Source organism: Anastrepha obliqua, chromosome 6, assembly GCF_027943255.1.
Source record: "Anastrepha obliqua isolate idAnaObli1 chromosome 6, idAnaObli1_1.0, whole genome shotgun sequence".
Taxonomy (NCBI): Eukaryota; Metazoa; Arthropoda; class Insecta; order Diptera; family Tephritidae; genus Anastrepha; species Anastrepha obliqua.
The window spans coordinates 17,984,228-18,006,598 of record NC_072897.1 but is presented as its reverse complement, the minus strand read 5'-3'; the positions used below and the strand labels follow the sequence as shown (position 1 = coordinate 18,006,598).

Here is a 22,371-nt window from a genome sequence, read left to right as displayed (position 1 = left end):
GCCGGAAAACTCTGCCCCATATACTGGAGCAGTAAAGATACAAGGTGAAGTCCAAAATAAACAAGACTGAGCTAAAATAAAAAGGACAGGAGCTTTGTTCTGACAACTTCGAGTTTATTTAATAGTCCCCTCAGACCTCGATACACTGTTTTGCGTGATTTAAAAGCTTTTCGGACATCCTTCAGGATGTCGGTACAAGCCTTTTGGATGGCCTCTACGGATGCAAAACGTTTTCCTTTCATGACCGAATGCAATTTTCCGAATAGGTAGAAGTCACAGGGCCAGCCATATCAGGCGAATACAGTGAGAGATTGATGGTTAAAATGCGATTTTTAGTCAAAAAATCAGAATGAATCGATGAGATGGTGCATTATCATGCAATAAGCTCAAGCTTCCTCTTTTGCGGTTTTAGGGCGAATTCGACAAATGCAATGCAACAAATGCTTTAAAACGCCAAGATAGAAAATTACATTGACGGTTTGGCCCGTTCGCACGAACTCCTTGTGGAGAATTCCCTGGGAAACGTAAAAACAAATGAGCATCGACATAATTTTTGACTTCTCCAATCGCGATTTTTTCGGTGGTGGCTCGTGTGGGCTTTTCATTCGGCACTTTGATGCTTAGTTTCAGGATCATGTCGAAAATAACACGTTTCATCACCAGTTACAATGTTGTCGTCTTTTCCCGCCTCTTTAATGAGGTCTTTCGAATGTTGAATTCTGAGCGATTTTCGGTCCTCAGTTAACTTGTTCATTTTTTATAAATTTACGAACAATTTCGATGGAGAGGTGATTACTGATTTTGAGCGGCCGAATTTTCATTCTCATTTATGTCCTCACGACCATCTCTGGAACGTGTAAACCACTCATGAACTCTGGCAAGAGATAGACAATCAGCGCCACAAACCTTTTTCATCAATTCAAATGTTTCCGTAAACGTTTTATCGATTTTAGTATATACAACTAAACCTGTTAGTATATGCTACTCACTTTCATAAGCTCACTCTGTCTTCTTCCTCACTGATATATCTCCAATTGAAAGGTGCTTAACGCTGATTCTTTTTCCGAACACTGGTATATTCAATTCTCTTTAAACGAAACCAGGCCGAATAGATCCTCCCGCAGAAACCTTAGTAGGACGGGCTGGGATCTGTCTTCCGCGAGAAAATTTAGATCTTTCGGAGATATTCATCTATGTGTGTAACATTCTAACCTGCAGAAATATGTTGAAGTATCTTGTCATATGCGAACTGCATAGAGAGGGGCTATATACCGAGGTCGTGGAGAGCTGTGAGACTTATATTCATAAACAAGGAAGGAAGAAGCTCACGTGTATTCTATTGAAGACCTTTGGGGGATTGATTGATCTGCACATAAGATATCAAATTCCTCGGGGGTGTTTATCGCACGCCTGCGGACATCCCTGGGTGGCAAGCGCTGCAATCAGAGCAGTTGTTTGTTTGCTCACTTTTTTAATTATTGTCAAGGAGGCAAATATTTAGCCCGGCAGTCAAGCGGCTAATAAGGCCCTGGACTCATTTCAAAATCAATCGTTTTTTTTTCTGATGCATTCAAATTGTATTCACTTTTTCTTGCAGTTGTTTCGTATAAAATGTTTCATAGAGCGAATGTGGATTATATACAGTTTATATTCATACATTTTATACATTAACTGAATCGTGAAGCCATCTCGCCACTTGAATATGAGAAAACTGTGAAAGCCCAATACAATGGGCCAAATAAATACATTGCAATTTTTAGTTTTTGGTCTTCATTCAACAACAGCATTGAGAAGAAGGATTTTAAAAGAGCACAAGGATCACAAAAAACGAGCTTACTTGTATGAACGCGCTCATACTAATATTCATTAAGTGCTTCCAAACAAATGTAATTTTCGGAAACTTTTTTATTGCCCTGCCAACATGCATACATACATATGTTTATTTAAACCAGTTGCTTCATCTATTCGCCATTTGCTAACACTTGGAGAATCGGAAGTGCTTAGTATGGTATATCAAGAGAGCGTTCAATCATTGATTATGTAATAATATTGAGTCACAATCACTCAATTGTTTTTGCCTTCGCCTAAGCACTGAGCAATTCGCGGCGGCCTTTGTATATATAGGGTGTGCTTTTAATAACTTTAGGGCGGAGTCAATTGTCACTGCGTTAGATAGACTAGAGGTGGAAATATCTACCTGTCTGTGGGTCTCGTGCCTGCTAGGGAAGTTAATGAGGAGGCAGAAGGGGCTAAAGCCACTAGATTTGTGAACAGGGTGACACCACATGGTGGTGCCTCTCCTTAAGCTAGTTGATGCTGACGAAGTTCTGAGTCTTGAATAAGGGTGAATAAGATAGTACGTTGATGACGGGACCCTTCCCTCAGTCATGGCTGAGATCTTAGAAGCGTACTCAGTCGTTGGGCAGTCAGTTGCGGCCTCAGAATCAGCTCTGATAAAACGAAGCTGACGCTATTTCCCAGAAAATATAAACCTCCATATTTTAAACTTCCTATATTAAATAACCATGTTCTGCAGCTTTTAGCGAAAGTTAAGTATCTAGGAGTGGTACTTGACTCCAAACTCCATTGGAAGCTTTGTCTCTGATTATCCGAATATAAAACCAATTTCCTTATTTAATGCAAATAATTAATTTGCACGTACGATTTTCATCATTCGGCATATTTATAATAAATAACAAAATATACATATTTGGATAATGTTGCAATTAGGGTCAAAATTTTGTTTCTTGAGAGTCATAAAGACTTCTCTTAAGATGTAGTTGTAGCATTAAAAAGTAAGTTGATAATTATTTTTCTAAATTACTGTTTTGCAAAAATAGGCATTGTATTGCCTTGGAAATAGTTAGATAGAATTACAGGCTACTATGATCCAATACAAAAACATTTCTTTGTCCATCGAACTTTTTCAACAGCCCAGGTGCAATGCTTTTATAGAAGCACAAGAACTAGTCTAATAATTGAATCCTATGTTCTCTACACTCACCAGTAAACCAGGTGTAGATAAAGCATATTTACGAATTATCAGTCTCTTGATTCCTTGCTCTTCTGGTTCAGATGTAAATAAATTTCTGAATGCAGAAACATGTTTCCTACAAATATTAAACTACATAGTTATCGGGAAGAACAACCAAACTGCCGAAGTTGGTGTTCGCGTTATAATTTTCAGCTAAACAACCACTATTCGTTGCGACAATATCTAATTTGCCCCATACCCATATAAAAAATAATCCATACATATGTACTTACTTACATAAAGTCGTGCCCGCACTCACCGACGTTATCGTAGTCCCTGTCTGTTGCCCGTAAGATACACAAAATTGAGCAAAAATTGTGCCCGTAGGAAATAGTTACTTTGGACGGGGAATGGACGGGGCAAGGCAAGAAAATCATAGGACCTAGGGACGCGTCCTACAGCTGCCATGTAAAGGAGCGCATGTTCGGTGTCGGATTTGTTTTAGGAGAGAGGCTTCGCCGCCAAGTACTGTCGTTCACTCCGGTGGACGAGCGTCTCGCAATTATCGGCATCAAAGCGCGATTTTTTAACATCTCGCTCATTTGCGTCCACGCCCCGACGGAAGAGAAGACGACCTTTTATGAGTGCCTGGAACGTTCCTATGAACGCTGCCCCTGCCACGAGATAAAAATCGTGCTTGGCGGCTTCAACGCCAGGGTGGGCAAGGAGGGAATTTTTCGTCCCACAGTCGGAAAATTCGGTCTGAACAACGAAACATCAGGAAACGGACAGAGGCTCATCCACTTCGCCGGGGCTTGAAACATGGTAGTCTGCTGCATCAGATTTTAGCATAAGAGGATACACCAAACTACCTGGCTGTCTGCTGATCGAAAAACGCGAAACCAGATGAATCATGTTATGATAGATGGAAGACACGCTTCTAGTGTATTAGATGTACGTACGTTCCGAGGGCCCAACATCGACTTGGATAATTACCTCGTTGCAGCCAAAGTACGCACACGCCTCTGTGCAGTTAAAAACGTACATCTACCTACGCAAAGTATGTTCAACATAGAAAAGCTGCAATCACAACACACAGCCAGAAAATCCGCCACTCGACACTCACTCCTGCCCAACAAACCGATATGCACAAGCAATGGAGCAATATTTTCTAGTGGAATTGGGGAAACCTTTTTTCTGCACTTATTATTGGCGTCTATAAGAAAATACCAGAATATAGCTACTGCCGTGGCTCCGACCGGTTTTGGGAACATATAAAAGTAAGTAAATACTAGAGTACTCATATGCACTGAAATATGATTTTATTACGATTTGTGTACCTTTATGAACTTCTGATAAAAATTTAATTACAATTACATTGCATTCCATACATGACCAACTCAAAGAATAGGTATATTTGAATATGTTGGACAAATGCAACAGTGCGAAGTAATTTCGTCTGCGAGTTTTTTGCGCCATCTATAAAGTACATGCATGCTATTCTGTTAAAGTCTGACCTGTGAGCTACGCATCGGGAGAGAAAGCCTGTCCAACTGGCGAAAATGCACCAAAGTGGAGAGAGTTCGATCAAAAGGCGTGTGCTGATATAACGTTTGCAATATCTTCCACGGAATTAGGTTTGATCTCCGAATGTGAAACGTCATATGATATGTGGAGGAAATTGGAGTCTACTTTTCAACAAAAGGTCCTGCAAGAAAAGCAACACTCCTGAAACGCATAGCCCTCGCGCGAATGAAGGAAGGAGATAACATCCGTGAACATTTAAATGAGTTTTTCCACGCCGTGACTAACCTAAAAGAAATAAACGTTACTGTGGGTGATGATCTTTTAACAATTTTGCTTCTATATAGTTTGCCTGATTCCTTCGAGACTTTTCGATGCGCCTTGGAAACACGTGATGAACTCCCCAAGCCGGATGTTCTTCGTGTAAAAATACTGGAGGAAGAACAGCCGCGAAAAGCAAAGGAGGCAGCCGCGGAACAGAACGTATTCAATATTCAACCAAAATTTAAAAATATTCACAAGCAAACCGGCAATGCCTGCAGCAACTATAAACGAAAAGGAAATTCAGTGCCAAAATTGGTTGATCATAGAACTTGCTATAAATGCGGCGAGGTTGGTCACATATAGCGAAATTGTCGTTCAAAACAAAATAACTAAATTTCCAACTGGAATGCACGTCACGCTACTGAAGAAAAGATCGAAAAATCAATGTTGTTCGAATCGGCTCTTTTGTTGAAGAATTCAAGCGAATATTGGGGTATGGATAGTGGTTGTTCCTCTCACATGAGTTCCAACAAAAACAACTTCACTAACTTCAAAGAAATAAGCAAAACACTTAGTTTGGCAAACAGCGACACAGCGAATATCGCTGGCACAGGCAACGTCAGGGTTGTTATTAACGAAGAAGGGAAAGAAGCACCGATAAAATTCGAACAAGTTATGTACGTGCCAGATCTGATAACAAATTTACTTTCAGTCTCGAAGACTACAGAAAAGAGATTTGAGGTAATATTTAAGCGAGTTAAAGCACTTATTATAGAGAAAGGTAAGCCAGTACTTACTGCCACACGCATTGGTGGGTTATATTATCTTAAAATTTCACAGCCGACAGCAAATATTTCTGAAGCGACTCCTATCAAACTTAACACCTGACATGTTCGTATGGGTCACCTCAATGAAACCGATTTAAAACGTGCCGCAGGTATGGTACATGGTATGAATTTTGACAGCAATGAAAAATTAGCGACGTGTGAGATTTGTGTTAGCCAAAAACAAACCCAAGAGAGCTTTCCTAAGCAAAGTGAGCAGCGTACCACAGAACTGCTTGAAATTGTGCACAGTGATGTCTGTGGGCCTATGAGGGTTTGCTCACACTGAGGTGCGAAATATTTTGTGACATTCACGGACGATTTTTCTCGTTACAGTGAAGTTTATTTTATAAAACGAAAGTCCGACGTACTGCCAATGTTTAAAATTTTCAAAAATTCTGCCGAAACATTCACAGGAAAGAAAATAAAGTTGCTCCAATCAGACAACGGCTTAGAATATATTAACCGTAACTTTCAAAAATATCTGGACGATTGTGGAATTAGGAGGCGGTTGAGTGCGCCTTATACACTACAGCAAAACGGCATCGCAGAACGAAAAAATAGAACGCTTTTGGAGATGTCTAGATGCATGTTGGCGCAGGCGAATCTACCAGGGATATTTTGGGCAGAAGCAGTTAACACAGCGAACTATATCAGGAATAGATGCCCAACTAAAGTTCTTAAAAGTGAGGTTCCGTTAAAACTCTGGTCGGGGAAAACCCCCACAGTTGTTCATTTCAGACCGCTTGGTGCTAAATGTTACGTGTTGATGAAAGGCAACCAAAGCGGTAAATTTGACCCACAATCTGAAGAGTGTATTTTAGTTGGATATTCAAATGAGGCTAAAGCTTGTCACCTCTGGTCTCCCAAAAAGCAAAAAATTCTGGTGAGCCGAGATGTCAAGTTCTTCGAAGAAATGTTTCACAAATAACAAGAAAAAAGATTTCGAAATAGAATTGGAGTTGAAAGCGGTTAGTAACGAAACTTGTTGCGAAGACATTGCTTAAAAATCAGTCAGTGAATGCGAAAGTGAAGATGCTTCTCCATCTTCGAAATCGAAATACGGCAGAGGTAGGTCAAGATTAATGAGAGTTGGCTTAAGGGACGACCTCGAAAGATATATCAAAAGGCGGTCAGTAACATAAACGAACAAGCAAATGACAGTGTGTCAGAATCGAGCTCTGATTTTGAAGATTGTGAATATGTTAATATGGCAACGTGTGAAGATACAGTGACACTGGAAGCATTTAGTAGCGACGAAGCAGCAGCATGGCAAGTAGCTGTTGAAAATGAGTACATCGCACAGATTTCGAATGAAACATGGGACAACGAGCGAAAGATTATTGGCAATCGATTTGTTTTTCGAACAAAAGAGGGTAACAAGAAGAAGGCACGTCTCGTAGCAAAAGGGTGCTCGCAACGTCCAGGGGAGGATTTCAACGTCACATATTCACCAGACATAAATCAGAACAATGGCAGTTTTGGCAGCGGAAATGAATCTTCAGATACACCAAATGGATGTCATCACTGCTTATTTGAATGGTTATCTAGATGAAAGCGTTTATATGCAAATACCAAAATATATGGAAGTGATCCTCAAAAAGGTCATCTCAGGTAAGATTCCGGACACAGCTGATCCAAAAGCTAGTAAAATTCGAGCTATAGCAGACAAATGGTTGACAGCTTTATCCGAAAACAAGAACCCCGTATGCAAATTGCGAAAATCGCTTTATGGCTTAAGACAATCTGGTTTTCAGTGGTACCAGAAATTCAGCACTAAATTACGTGAAATGGGATTTCATTCATTTAAATGTGATCCATGCCTTTTTATTATGCGTAAGAATTCGAATCTTGCGCTGATTACCGTTAACTCGGACGATTTATTAATAGCTACAAATTCAGTCGCTCTTAATTGAAATCAAACAGTCTCTTGCCGCAAGCTTTGAGATGAAGGACATAGGTCCAGTAAAAACTTGTTTGGGCATAGAATTTAACCAAGATCTCAAAAAACACGGTTTGTTCCAAATCAACGTGAATATGCAGAACAAATTTTAAAACGTTTTAATATGGAGGACTGCAAACCAGTCAAAACTCCTCTAGAATTCAACACTAAAATAGAAGAACCCGCTGTACGTGATGAAACTGAAATGAAAAAATATCCATATCAAAGTTTGATTGGTGCCTTATGTGCCTTGGCTGTTACAACGCGTCCTGACTTGGCTTTCAGCATTAATTTTTTGATCCAATTCAACTCGAACTACACGGGGCACGAACATAGCGGATAGGCGATCTTATTCCGGCTACGCCTTTATACTAGCTGAAGCTGCAATATCGTGGGAGGCACGCAAGCAGAGGACTGTTTCACTGTGAAGCACTGAATCCGAGTATATGGCTTTATGTGAAGCGTCAAGAGAGGCCTTATACCTGAGTAATCTTCTAAAGGAAATCGGATTAAAGGATAGCTCAATTATAATAGGTATATAATGACAGCCAAAGTGCACCAAAGTTAGTGCAGAGCAGCGCTTATCACTCGCGAACCAAGCATATAGATGTACGTCACCACTTCATACGAGAAAAACATCAAAACGGCGATATCATACTAAATTGTATGCCAACTGAAGATGTGCTCACATAAGGATTACCTGCCGAAAAGCACTACTGGTGCATTACAGATCTGGGTATGGTTTATGCGAATTGATTGCTGCCGCATCCGGAATTCTTCGAGGGGAGGTGTTGGAAAAATTCAACAGTGCAAAGCAATTTCGTCTGCGAGTTTTTTGCGCCATCTATAAATCATTTTTTGATTAATTCAACCTTTTATTCTGTCTCATATTTTTTCAACATACATTCAATATTCCGCACTTCCGTTTCTTGATAATATTTTTTCTCACTGAATAAAGCGTGCTCTGAGCAATAGAATATATAAAAAGATACGCAAAAAAAAGAGGTTGTCTGTAAAGTCGGTTTACTGACGATAGTTTAACGTGATAACGTCATAAGAAAATACCGATTGAATGGTTGCATTTTTCAAAAGAAAATTTTAATTTTATTTGTTTGATTGATATTTTGTATGGATATAGAGAATGAGGTAACATTAACATAACATAATATACTTGAACATAACATAACATAACATAACATAACATAACACAACACAACACAACACAACACAACACAGCACAACACAACACAACACAACACAACACAACACAACACAACACAACACAACACAACACAACACAACACAACACAACACAACACAACACAACACAACACAACACAACACAACACAACACAACACAACACAGCACAACACAACACAACACAACACAACACAACACAACACAACACAACACAACACAACACAACACAACACAACACAACACAACACAACACAACACAACACAACACAACATAACATAACATAACATAACATAACATAACATAACATAACATAACATAACATAACATAACATAACATAACATAACATAACATAACATAACATAACATAACATAACATAACATAACATAACATAACATAACATAACATAACATAACATAACATAACATAACATAACATAACATAACATAACATAACATAACATAACATAACATAACATAACATAACATAACATAACATAACATAACATAACATAACATAACATAACATAACATAACATAACATAACATAACATAACATAACATAACATAACATAACATAACATAACATAACATAACATAACATAACATAACATAACATAACATAACACAACATAACATAACATAACATAACATAACACAACACAACACAACACAACACAACACAACACAACACAACACAACACAACACAACACAACACAACACAACACAACACAACACAACACAACACAACACAACACAACACAACACAACACAACACAACACAACACAACACAACACAACACAACACAACACAACACAACACAACACAACACAGCACAACACAACACAACACAACACAACACAACACAACACAACACAACACAACACAACACAACACAACACAACACAACACAACACAACACAACACAACACAACACAACACAACACAACACAACACAACACAACATAACACAACATAACATAACATAACATAACATAACATAACATAACATAACATAACATAACATAACATAACATAACATAACATAACATAACATAACATAACATAACATAACATAACATAACATAACATAACATAACATAACATAACATAACATAACATAACATAACATAACATAACATAACATAACATAACATAACATAACATAACATAACATAACATAACATAACATAACATAACATAACATAACATAACATAACATAACATAACATAACATAACATAACATAACATAACATAACATAACATAACATAACATAACATAACATAACATAACATAACATAACATAACATAACATAACATAACATAACATAACATAACATAACATAACATAACATAACATAACATAACATAACATAACATAACATAACATAACATAACATAACATAACATAACATAACATAACATAACATAGCACAACATAACATAACATAACATAACATAACATAACATAACATAACATAACATAACATAACATAACATAACATAACATAACATAACATAACATAACATAACATAACATGACATAACATAACATAACATAACATAACATAACAAATTACCCCGTATTAAAGCACTTATCAACAGCTTTCATTTGATACCCATATTGTACATACACGTCCGAAGGTTACCCGGGTCCACGTTTTGACCTATATCTCGAGACCCTATCTACCAATAGGTATTCAAACTATACGGAAATCATCTTCAATACCTACTTAACAATGTGTGTAAGTTTGGTTTAATTCGGTTCAAAGACACGGCGGGTCCACGTTTTGGCATATATTTCGAGACCCTAGTCATCAATAGGTATGAAAATTACCCCGTATTAAAGCACTTATCAACAGCTTTCATTTGATACCCATATTGTACAAACACATTCTAGGGTCCACGTTTTGGTCTCTATCTCGAGACCCTAGTCACGGAGCAGATGGAAATACTCTGAACTAAAGCATTCACCAACAGCTTCCATTTGATACCCATATTGTACATACACATCCGAAGGTTACCCGGGTCCACGTCTTGACCTATATCTCGAGACCCTATCTACCAATAGGTATCCAAACTATACGGAAACCATCTTCAATACCTCCTTAACAATGTGTGTAAGTTTGGTTTAATTCGGTGCAAAGACACGGCGGGTCCACGTTTTGGCATATATTTCCAGACCCTAGTCATCAATAGGTATGAAAATTACCCCCTATTAAAGCACTTATCAACAGCTTTCATTTGATATCCATATTGTACAAACACATTCTAGGGTCCACGTTTTGGTCTCTATCTCGAGACCCTAGTCACGGAGCAGATGGAAATACTCTGAACTAAAGCATTCACCAACAGCTTCCATTTGATACCCATATTGTACATACATATCCGAAGGTTACCCGGGTCCACGTTTTGACCTATATCTCGAGATCCTATCTACCAATAGGTATTCAAACTATACGGAAATCATCTTCAATACCTACTTAACAATGTGTGTAAGTTTGGTTTAATTCGGTTCAAAGACACGGCGGGTCCACGTTTTGGCATATATTTCGAGACCCTAGTCATCAATAGGTATGAAAATTACCCCGTATTAAAACACTTATCAACAGCTTTCATTTGATATCCATATTGTACAAACACATTCTAGGGTCCACGTTTTGGTCTCTATCTCGAGACCCTAGTCACGGAACGGATGGAAATACTCTGAACTAAAGCTTTCACCAACAGCTTCCATTTGATACCCATATTGTACATACACATCCGAAGGTTACCCGGGTCCACGTTTTGACCTATATCTCGAGCCCTATTTCCAAAATAAAATATAATCCTTGTTACTCGTGATGTAGCTTTCGAATGGTGAAAGAATTTTTAAAATCGGTCCAGTAGTTTTTGAGCCTATTCATTACAACCAAACAAACAAAGTTTTCCTCTTTATAATATTAGTATAGATATGGTAAATATTACCATACATTTTTTCCTTCAGATATAATAAAAAAATAATAATAATAACATTAAAACAACAGGTATTATTAACAAACTTGGTTTTATTTGAAATTCTTCAAGTAAATCAAAATAATAATAATCAATAAGAAGGCATATGCCAATACAAATACGTGAATTTATATATGTACATATGCGCATATACATATATTACATACATATAAGGTTGTCAAAAAAGTCTTGCGGTATTTTTATTGAATTTTCAATAGTTCATAAAATTGGTTATAATAATGCGATTTAAGTCAAATATGCGCCGTTTTGTTCGATGACGAGTTCCCAACGAGATGCCAACTTCATAATGCCCCTCTTATAGAAGCTCGCTTCCCTATTGTCAAAAAACTCGGAGAGCCAATTTTCACAGGACTCTCTTGTGGACAACTTCCGACTACCAAGTTCGTTCGCCATGGACAGAAATAGGTGGTAATCACTTGGTGCGAGATCCGGACTATACGGTGGATGCAAAAGAACCTCTCATCCGAGCTCCCGGAGCTTCTGGCGCGTCACCAAAGATGTGTGTGGCCTGGCGTTGTCCTGATGGAAGACAATTCGGCCTCTGTTGATCAAAGATGGCCTCTTCTGCATGAGTGCTGCATTCAAGCGGTCCAGTTGTTGGCAGTACAGGTCCGAATTGAGCGTTTGGCCATAGGGGAGCAGCTCATAGTAGATGATTCCCTGCCAATCCCACCAAACACACAGAAGAACCTTCCTGGCCATCAATCCAGACTTGGCCACCGTCTGGGCAGCTTCACCGCTTTTCGACCACGACCGTTTGCGCTTCACGTTGTCGTAAGTGACCCACTTTTCATCGCCAGTCACCATCCGCTTCAAAAACGGGTCGATTTTGTTGCGATTCAGAAGCGATTCGCATGCATCCATACGGGCAAAAATTTTTTTTTGCGTCAAGTCGTGTGGCACCCATACATCGAGCTTTTTTTCGAATCCAAGCTTCTTCAAATGGTTTACAACGGTTTGATGACTCATGCCCAGCTCTTGGCCGATGCTACGGCTGCTACTATGCCGGTCTCTTTCGATCAATTCAGCGATTTTATCGCAATTTTCGACGACAGGCCTTCGGGACCGTGGCGCATCTTCGATCACCTCTGCACCAGAACGAAAACGTTCAAACCATCGTTGTGCGGTGGAAATGGAAATTGTATCGGGTCCATAAACTGCACAAATTTTATTGGCAGCATGAGATGCATTTTTGCCTTTATTGTAGTAGTACTGTAAAATATGCCGTATTTTCTCTTTATTTTGCTCCATGTCTGCGACGCTATAACTCACGAACGACTAAAAGCAAACAACAATTAATCAAACACGTGTTAGCACGTGAAAAGAGCTTTCCAAAAAGCTCTAGCGTGAACCGATGCGACGAATACAACTAGAACTACGCGCTTGCAAAGACAAGCTTGCGGAAATACCGCAAGACTTTTCTGACAACCTTATATATACGCTCACTTAAGTAGGGGAGAGCAAGATGTCGAACGTTGCCGTTCGTTTGCTTTGTCGTTCCTTCCGCTCTTTCGCTTGCAGTTCATTCAATGCAATGAGCAAGGTAACTACATATGAGCAAGGTAACACTAATATGAGCAAGGTAACACTAATATGAGCAAGGTAACTACATATGAACAGTAATGAGCAAGGTAACACTAATATGAGCAAGGTAACTACATATGAACAGTAATGAGCAAGGTAACGACACATTTTTTCGTGCGTGCAGCCTGTTAAATCGAATTATAAGACGTTATCACGTCAAAATATTTATGAATAAAATACTGAAACCGCGGAAAACAACTACACGCAAAACGAAGATTACATCAGAAAAACAACGCGGCAGTTTGATTTTCATTGGCACGAATATAAGTTTCTCTAATAACCTTTGAAAATATGTATGTGCAGGGGTTTTCAACAAAAACTTTTTTCTTCAATATTGGGAAAGCCTAATACTATGAAAATGGCGGATCTCTAGAAGTAACATTTCGCAAAATTTGTGAGTTGTGGTACGATTAGGCCGTTTGTTTTTTCGGAAATTCAGCTGGGAATGCGTTAACGACCAAAGGCTTAGACTATAGGGACATGTGAGCATTTGAATTTTGGCGTATGGTTGAGGATATGGATGTTACTGACATGAAGTTTCAACAGGATGGTGCAACATATCACACATTTATCGATATAATGAGTTTATTGTAAATAGGGTATTTATTGACTGCCTCGATCTTGAGATTGAACCCTACTGGATTCCTTGTGAAGGGCTATGTTAAAGATAGAGTTTACACCGAGCCAATCAAATCAGGCTGGAGGCTTAGAACTCAAAATCTGCAGCGTTATTACCGAAATAGTCCCGCCATTTTGCCAAAAATTACTCTTTCTAATAAAATATGAATGTGAATCACCTTTATATAAATTTTCTGTTTTATTTTGTTTTGAAAAAGTAAAACCATTTGTATATCGGGTTTTGCTTATCTGCAAGAACACTATCACTATCCATAACTATGGTTTGACAGCTGAGCTTGGCAAACTGTGCTGAATTTTCTGTGCCGTAAGGTTTGGTGATGACAACATCCGATGAAGCGACGCTTGGATTGTTTGAGAGAAAGATTCTGCGCAAGATTTTTGGACCTTCGCACGTTGGCAACGGTGAATATCGCAAGCGATGGAACGATGAGCTGAATGAGCTTTATGATGACATAGACATAGCGCAGCGAATAAAGATCCAGTGGCTACATTGGCTGGGTCATGTCATCCAAATGGATAAAAATGCTCTGGCTCTGAAAGTATTCGATGCGGTGCTAGCTGGTTGTAGCACAGGAAGAGGGAGGCCTCCTTTGCGTTGGAAAGATCAGGTGGAGAAGGACTTGGCTTCACTTCGCGTGTCCAACTGGCACCTGTTAGCACAAGAAAGAAACGACTGGCGCGCTTTGTTAAATTCGGCCAAGGTAGCGTAAGCGGTTATCGCACCAATTAAGAAGAAGAAGAACATTACTCACTATTGTTTGTGTATTATTTTGATAAAAATTTAAATTTTTATAAGTTTATTTCGTTAATGATTTGTGGGCACCATAAAGCTCAATAAGAGGTGTCATACCATAACGCCATATTTTCAACCATAGTATAATATTAACCGTAACGATATTTACAGGTATGTCATCAATTATCCATTGCCATAAGATGCTGATATTTACATATACACATTTGTGCCATTCGAAGTGCAGGAACTAGATATCAACAAGCATACCACAATGCAACACAACGCAACACTATAAACAATTAGAGGTAACATGCCACAATTCCGTAGTCATAAGCATTGATACCATTTTAATTTTGGTTTTCGCCATAACCATAACCAGCTGCATGGTATTGCGTTGTGATGCATTGTGGTAGACTTGTTATCTTTTCTTTAGTTTCTGCACTTCGAAATAGTTTCCCTACAAGAAACTCACATTCCACATAGTAAAACAGATTACGCTTCAAACAAATATCATAGTTATATATAAGTATATAGTATGGCGACCGCCGTAGCCGAATGGGAATTCACAGAGAAAACATTGGTTCGAATTTCGGTGAAACACCAAAATTAAGAAAAACATTTTTCTAATAGCGGTCGCCCCTCGGCAGGCAATGGCAAACCTCCGAGTGTATTTCTGCCATGGAAAAGCTCCTCATAAAAATATCTGCCCTTCGGAGTCGGCTTGAAACTGTAGGTCGCTCCATTTGTGGAACAACATCAAGACGCACGCCACAAATAGGAGAAGGAGCTCGGCCAAACACCCAAAAAGGGTGTACGCGCCAATTATATATATATATATATATCTTATATATAAAAATGAATGTTTGTCTGTATATCTTCAATGAACTCAAAAACTACTGGACCGATTATTATAAAAATAGGTATATTCCACGGAGAAGGTTTGTAGAATATGCTCATTGAGGCCACTCGCTACCAGGTGGCGCTGCAGAGTAGCAACTTCTGCCCCGTTCAACCGATTGCCATGAAAATCAGTATGACCATGTATTTTTACACAGAGGAAACGAATATGGCATATTCATAGACAAAACTATGATTGAAGACATAAGTTTGACAATCGCTAACAAGGCACTGGTGCAACTGGGAATGCCTGCTTCAAACCGACCTTCAAACAACCATTTCGATCGGTGGCGCACTCATTTTATTGTCTGGTGATTTTCGACAAACACTGCCCATTATAACACGTTCAACACCCGCTGATGAAGTTAATGCATGTCTTAAATCATCAGTTACATGACGTCATTTACAGATATTGACTTTGAAAACTAACATGCGTGTACAACTACAAGGGGATGCATCGGCTGGAAATTTTGAAAAACAATTATTGGATATTGGAAATGGGCGAATGGAAATTGATGAATCTACACAATGTATCACCCTGCCAGCAAACTTCTGTAAGATCACAGAAAGCAACGAGGAATTGGTGTAAAAAGTTTTCCCAAACATTGCACAAAACTACAAAAACCATCAGTGGCTCAATACGCGTGCTATATTAGCAGCCAAAAACATCAATATCAATACCATGAACTTCACAATTCAACATGGAATACCCAGTGAAACAACAACATATAAATCCATCGATACTGTGGAGAATCAAGACGAGGTTGTCAACTATCCAACTGAATTCTTCAATTCGCTTGATTTGCCAGGCATGCCGCAGCACGTTCTTACATTGAAAATTGGCGTACCCATCATTCTTCCTCGAAACAAACATTCACCACGACTTTGTAACGGAACCAGACTCTCAGTCAAGAAAATGATGAACAATGTCATCGAGGCAACAATTTTTATTGGAAATATCAAAGGTGAAGACGTACTGTTGCCACGTATCCCAATAGCACCGACAGATATGCCATTCGAATTCAAACGTTTACCATGGTTCTCCTACAAATTTTTCGACACATAGGAGCTTTTCCTATCCAGATATTTAACATTTTTTTATGAAACTTCCATACTGGTCTAATTGCCCTCCATCTTGAGTAAAATTAAGCCAACTTCTTGGACGGAGTACAAACGGAATAGGACTGATAAGAACCTCGTATAAAATATCTTACTTTTTCCTGTAAGCAATATCATATACCTTTTATACACTCGCCAGAAAGCCCAATATATTCTCCCAAGGATATTGTCGAAAAATTTGTTATTACTTGGTCCAACTATTCGAATTGTTCCAACTTTCAGCTGCATTTTAGATGTAGAGATCGAGCATAGCACTAAAACGTTATTACAACTCCTCCCACGAGGCTCTCATTTCATAATCTGACATAACCTTGGAAGAATTTAACTTAACGCTTTCTTCGTTGCCAGGTAAAAGCCCTGGTTCTGATATAATAACATACAATATCTTAAAAAACTTGCCCTTCGTCTTAAAATAGCGCTTTGTTAATTTGTACAGTTCGATACTGGAGCAAGGAATATTTCCACATGGGAAACTTCTGCAATTATCCTGATTCCCAGACCAAACACTCTCATTTCCAATTACAGGCCTATATCCATGGTACTTTGTAAGTCGAAAATTTTGGATAAGATCATTGCTCATCGTCTTGTATGGTTTGCTTAGAAAAATTACCTATCATGTCCACAACACTTTGCATTTCAGAAAAACTTAGACGGTGGGGATCCACTTCTAATCTGTGGACATTTTGCCTCAACAGCCTTGGCAACCATAAACTATGCTTCAGTACTTAGTATAGACTTTGAAACGGCGTATCATATAATTGGCACGTTGTCAAATACAATTAGAGCTTTGATATTATCTAAAATAGACTTCGGATTAGCTATTTACGAGTATTTCGCATGCATCCATCTAAAGCGCTGAGAAGCACTTTATCACGCATCATTAGAAGTATTGGGGCCTTAACTACTTCTCATATACATGCCATCTTAGAGGAATCCAGTTTAAGTATCTAAATAGTTGCTAGAAAGGGTATCAAATAACACGCTGATGTGTATCAATGGAATTTTGCATTGCGTTTCTTCATGTCAGCACAAAACAAATAAAACTGGTCAACAATCTACGATTTCAGACATTTTAAATTAAGTCAAAGAACTGAATATATCAGGTCAGTCCGTAAAATTACTAAACAAGATGTTTAAAGTATTTATTAATCAATAATATATTTTCCTTCATTATTTACAACGTTTAGGCAAATTTTTAATTCCCTGCTCAAAAAAATGTTTGTCCTTGGAGCCAAAATACGCTCCGATATCCCTTTTTATAGCTTCTTTTGAGGAGTAGTTCTTGTTACTCATACGACATTGAAGTCCACGGAAAAGCTGATAATCACAAGGTGTAATATCCGGAGAGTATGGTGGATGCGGCATTAGCTCCCATCAGACCTCGTTCAGCTTGCCTAATGCTTGCCTTGCGGTATGAGGTCTTGCGTTGTCGTAGTGAAACAAAACTTTGCGTCTATTACTAAAGACAGTCGATTTTTGTTAAGTGCCTCATTCAGGTTTGATAGGTGATGGGAATAATAATCAGCAGTTATCGTCTGGTTTGGTTCCAGAAGTTCATAATAAACAATACCGGTCATATCCCCCCAAATAGACAGGAGAGTATTCTTGGGGTGAAGGCCATCTCTAGGGGTCGGTTCTGATGTTTCATCTTTATCTATGAAGCTATGCTAAATAGGAGATATCAGCATTTATCAGCTGAAGAGGCTACCTCATCCAACCAAGGCCAAACAATGAAGATACGCGGCAGAAAACAAAAAATCGATAACTGCGACACTCAAAGACAACATTTATCGCGACAAATTCCAAACTTCCGATTTGCCTTCACTGTGGTTCTAAGGACCATTATTTAATAGCTTGCCCAAAATCCCATAAATTGTTTGCGCAAAGGATCTCCTTTGAGATCGAGCCGCAACCTTCGACGTCACAGGCCATGCATATTAGCAGCCTGCCTGACCGAGTCATGTTAATGCAAAGGCCAGCTCGGGTCTTTACGTGCAAGCGCGAGCTCTACTTGACTCCGGTTCTCAAGTCAACTTTATGACCGAACAGCTTATGCAGAAATTGCAAATCCGCAAAAAAAATTCGCTCTAAATATAGTTGGAACTGGCAATTCAAATAAAAAAGTCCAAGGCAAAATAAAAACCTATTTAAGCTCAAGGTTCGACAATTTTGAGTATACGGCGGACTTTTGGGTAATGTGTTCGATATCAGTCAATCACTCAGATCGGACTGTAAACGCAAATGGCTGGCAAATCCTACAAAATATTCATCTAGCAGTTTCCACAAATGTCAGAAAATATACATACTTATAGGAGCTGAACTATTCTTTGATCTGTTATCGGTGGGTCAAATCAGAACCAGCCCAAGGCAGCCAACGCTGCAAAAAACCATTCTAGGCTGGGTAATTTCAGCTCAGTGCTCAAATAAGTAGCACATTATATCAATTTGAAGAAAGCGTTGCTAGCATTGATGCCACAATTCGAAAATTCTGGGAATTGGAAGAAATACCTACACAAGTAAACTCCACACGACTGACTCCAGAGCAGGCTAAATGTGAAGAATTTTTTTCGGAACCCACACAGGTTTTACCAAGTGGAAGGCTTCAAGTTACACTGCCTTCAAAACGGACCGTAAATTTCTCGGTCATTCGTATCAAACCGCAACTCGGCGGTTTCAGGCGCTGGAGAGAAGGACGCTGAAAGATCCAGTACTTCGTAAAATGTACCTGGATTTCATGCAAGAGTATCTCGAATTGGGGCATATGAGTCCAACAAATAATCGACTCCCGAGTGGGCCGCACTATTTCATTCCGTACCAGTATGTGTTAAGACAGCAAAGCACAACTCCCAAGCTGCGCGTAGTTTTTGATGCTTCGAGATGCACATCAACGCAAGTTGCGTTGAATGAAACCTTGATGGTCGGACCGATCGTTCAAGAGGAGCTTTTCTCGACCCTCATTCGCTTCAGATTGCACAAATATGCTACGACTGCCGTCATCACGAAGATGTATCGCCAAATAGTGGTGCACGAAGACGACAGGAACTTCCAGCTCATAGTGTGCAGACAGGATTCAGCGGAGCATTTGCAAATTTTTCGACTAAACACCGTAACATACGGCACTGCGCCTGCACTGTTTTTCGCCACACGATGTCTGCAAATGCTAAGTGACTAAAATAAAGCCAAATATCATCTCGGTTCCAAAGTCATTGGGAATGACTTTTACGTCGACGACCTATTAACAGGATCCGACAGTATAGAAAGCCTCACCCAGATACAACAGGAAGTATTTACAATTTTAGAACCGGCAGGCCTGAAATTCGCAAAGTGGTTTTCCCATCATACAAGCTCATCCGTTAGTAAGAGTCTCCAAAGGTATTGCAGCTCAGCGAGACTGACTCCACAAAAACGGGAATGACTTTTACGTCGACGACCTATTAACAGGATCCGACAGTATAGAAAGCCTCACCCAGATACAACAGGAAGTATTTACAATTTTAGAACCGGCAGGCCTGAAATTCGCAAAGTGGTTTTCCCATCATACAAGCTCATCCGTTAGTAAGAGTCTCCAAAGGTATTGCAGCTCAGCGAGACTGACTCCACAAAAACGCTGGGAATCCACTGACAGCCGAAAGATGAAATTTTTCGCTTCATTCTGGAAGATAATTTTAGCGAGCTGCTAGCAACTAAACGTAATATTTTATAAGTTTGCGCTTTGGATTCAAAAGCTAGACTGGGATGAGTCGATTCCATTACGGCTTGAGACTAGCTGGCAAATCATTAAGGCCAATTTGTTGCAGCTTCCATCAATTAGCATTCCTCGGTATGTAACTACGGAGTCAAGTGCCAGCTGCAAAATTCATGGCTTTTCCGACGCTTCAATAAGAGCGTATGGCTGCTGCATATATAAACGTAGCCAATCCGCTAGTGGCACGAAATGCACGCTACTTACTTCAAAGTCTAGAGTAGCTCCGCTGAAGACTAAATCTCCTCCGCGTTTAGAGCTCTCGCCAGCCGATCTTCTTGCCAAATTATGGTCAAGAACTTCACCAATGTTGAGTCAAACAAAGTCAATAGAACAAACAAAGCAGAATCTGAAATAATAGTCACGGCAAAGCAAAAACAATTGAGTTGTCGAAATAATTCAACATTTTGAATTTAGCGATGAAATGAGTAAATTATCGAAAAATAGCGTACTTCCATCAAGCTTTCCGAAATTAACTCCATTTCTGCATGAACACTCGGAATCATCATTATCGTTTAAACTGATTCGAGTAGGTGGACGTTTATTAAACGCGGCAATCCCCTATGATGCTAAGTTCCCTTTGCTATTACGCAAAAATTTTCATTTTGTGAAGGCATGCATCCGGTTCTTACATTTTCGTAGTCACCATTCCGGTCCAAAGGCATTAATAGCGTTTCTGCGAGAAAAAATATGGCTGCTAAATTCTCCAGAAGCCTGTAGTCGAACTGTAAGAGAATGCATTCACTGTTTTCGTTATAAGCCAAAATTGCAAGGTCAGACCATGGGCAATCTACCCGCCGATCGATTACGCGCCCAACAGCCCTTCACAATATGTGGGATAGATTACTGCGGGCCCATTCACATAACTTTAAAAATTCACGGTCGCCCTCCCATGAAAATGTATATTGCCATTTTTGTGTGTTTCGCTTCAAAAGTTGTTCATCTAGAACTTGTAACTGATTTAAATGCTGATAAATTTATTTCCGCTCTCACAAGGTTCATTGGGCGCCGAGGGATGCCAGCCAAAATGTACTGCGACAACGCGACGAACTTTGCGGGAGCAGAGAGCAAGCTTAGGGAGCTCCGGGAAGCCTTTCTGGTACAGGAAGAGGAGATTCTCCAATACGCCACCGACGAAGGATTCATCTTCGCCTTCATACCTCCGAGGGCACCCCACTTCGACGGCCTGTGGGAAGCAGCAGTGGAGTCGGTCAAACATCTGCTGGTGCGCGCCATAGTCAACGCGCTGTTAACCGCCGAAGAAACCGCAATGCTTCTCGTCGAAATAGAAACGCTACTGAATCCCCGACCTCTCGCTCCACTCAGCAACAACCCCAACGACGGCGAGGCGCTAACGCCGGCGCATCTGCTAATCGGTTTCCCCTTGTGAGCTTTACCACCTGAGAAGGTACCCGACAACCTCGCCGCTGCTTAGAGAGATGGCAGCTTGTTTGCTCTCTCAAGCAACAATTTTGGCGCGCGTGGTCGAAGAGCTACCTTCTGGAGCTTCAGTAGCACTACAAATGGATGCACCCGCAGCCCAACATCCAGCCAGGCCCACTTTTTTCTTAGTTTTAGGCATAATATAAGGCAGGAACATTTCGCGCTTCCCCCATATAAAGTACACTGTGTGACAAAAAAAAAAATTAAATATACTTTTATGGAGACCTAGCACAACTTGTGGGTATAGAAAAACAAAATCTCATTTTATGAATAAAACCGTTTTTCAGTAGGTTGATGTGAAGAATCACTCCGCCAATTTCCATCCAATTTCGAATTTGTTTTTTTAATTCGAAAGAACAAAAACAAACCTTTTTGACAGTGTATTGAAAATTTTTCTGAAATGACAACTGACGAGACTGTCGACGGAAGAATTTGGAATTTTCTTATTTTTTCTCTATTTTTTCAAC

General features: G+C 39.4%; 1 protein-coding gene across 1 annotated transcript; it reads left to right on the top strand.

The window, feature by feature from the left end:
• Positions 1-21,488: 21,488 nt before the first annotated feature.
• Positions 21,489-21,851, top strand: LOC129250190 (uncharacterized). The gene has a single exon (XM_054889824.1). The coding sequence runs from the start codon at positions 21,489-21,491 to the stop codon at positions 21,849-21,851; it is 363 nt and encodes a 120-aa protein (XP_054745799.1).
• The last annotated feature ends 520 nt before the right edge of the window (positions 21,852-22,371 follow it).

Coding starts and splice junctions, on each gene's coding strand:
- LOC129250190 (XM_054889824.1), top strand. CDS start 21,489: ATGTACTGCGACAACGCGACGAACTTTGCGGGAGCAGAGAGCAAGCTT.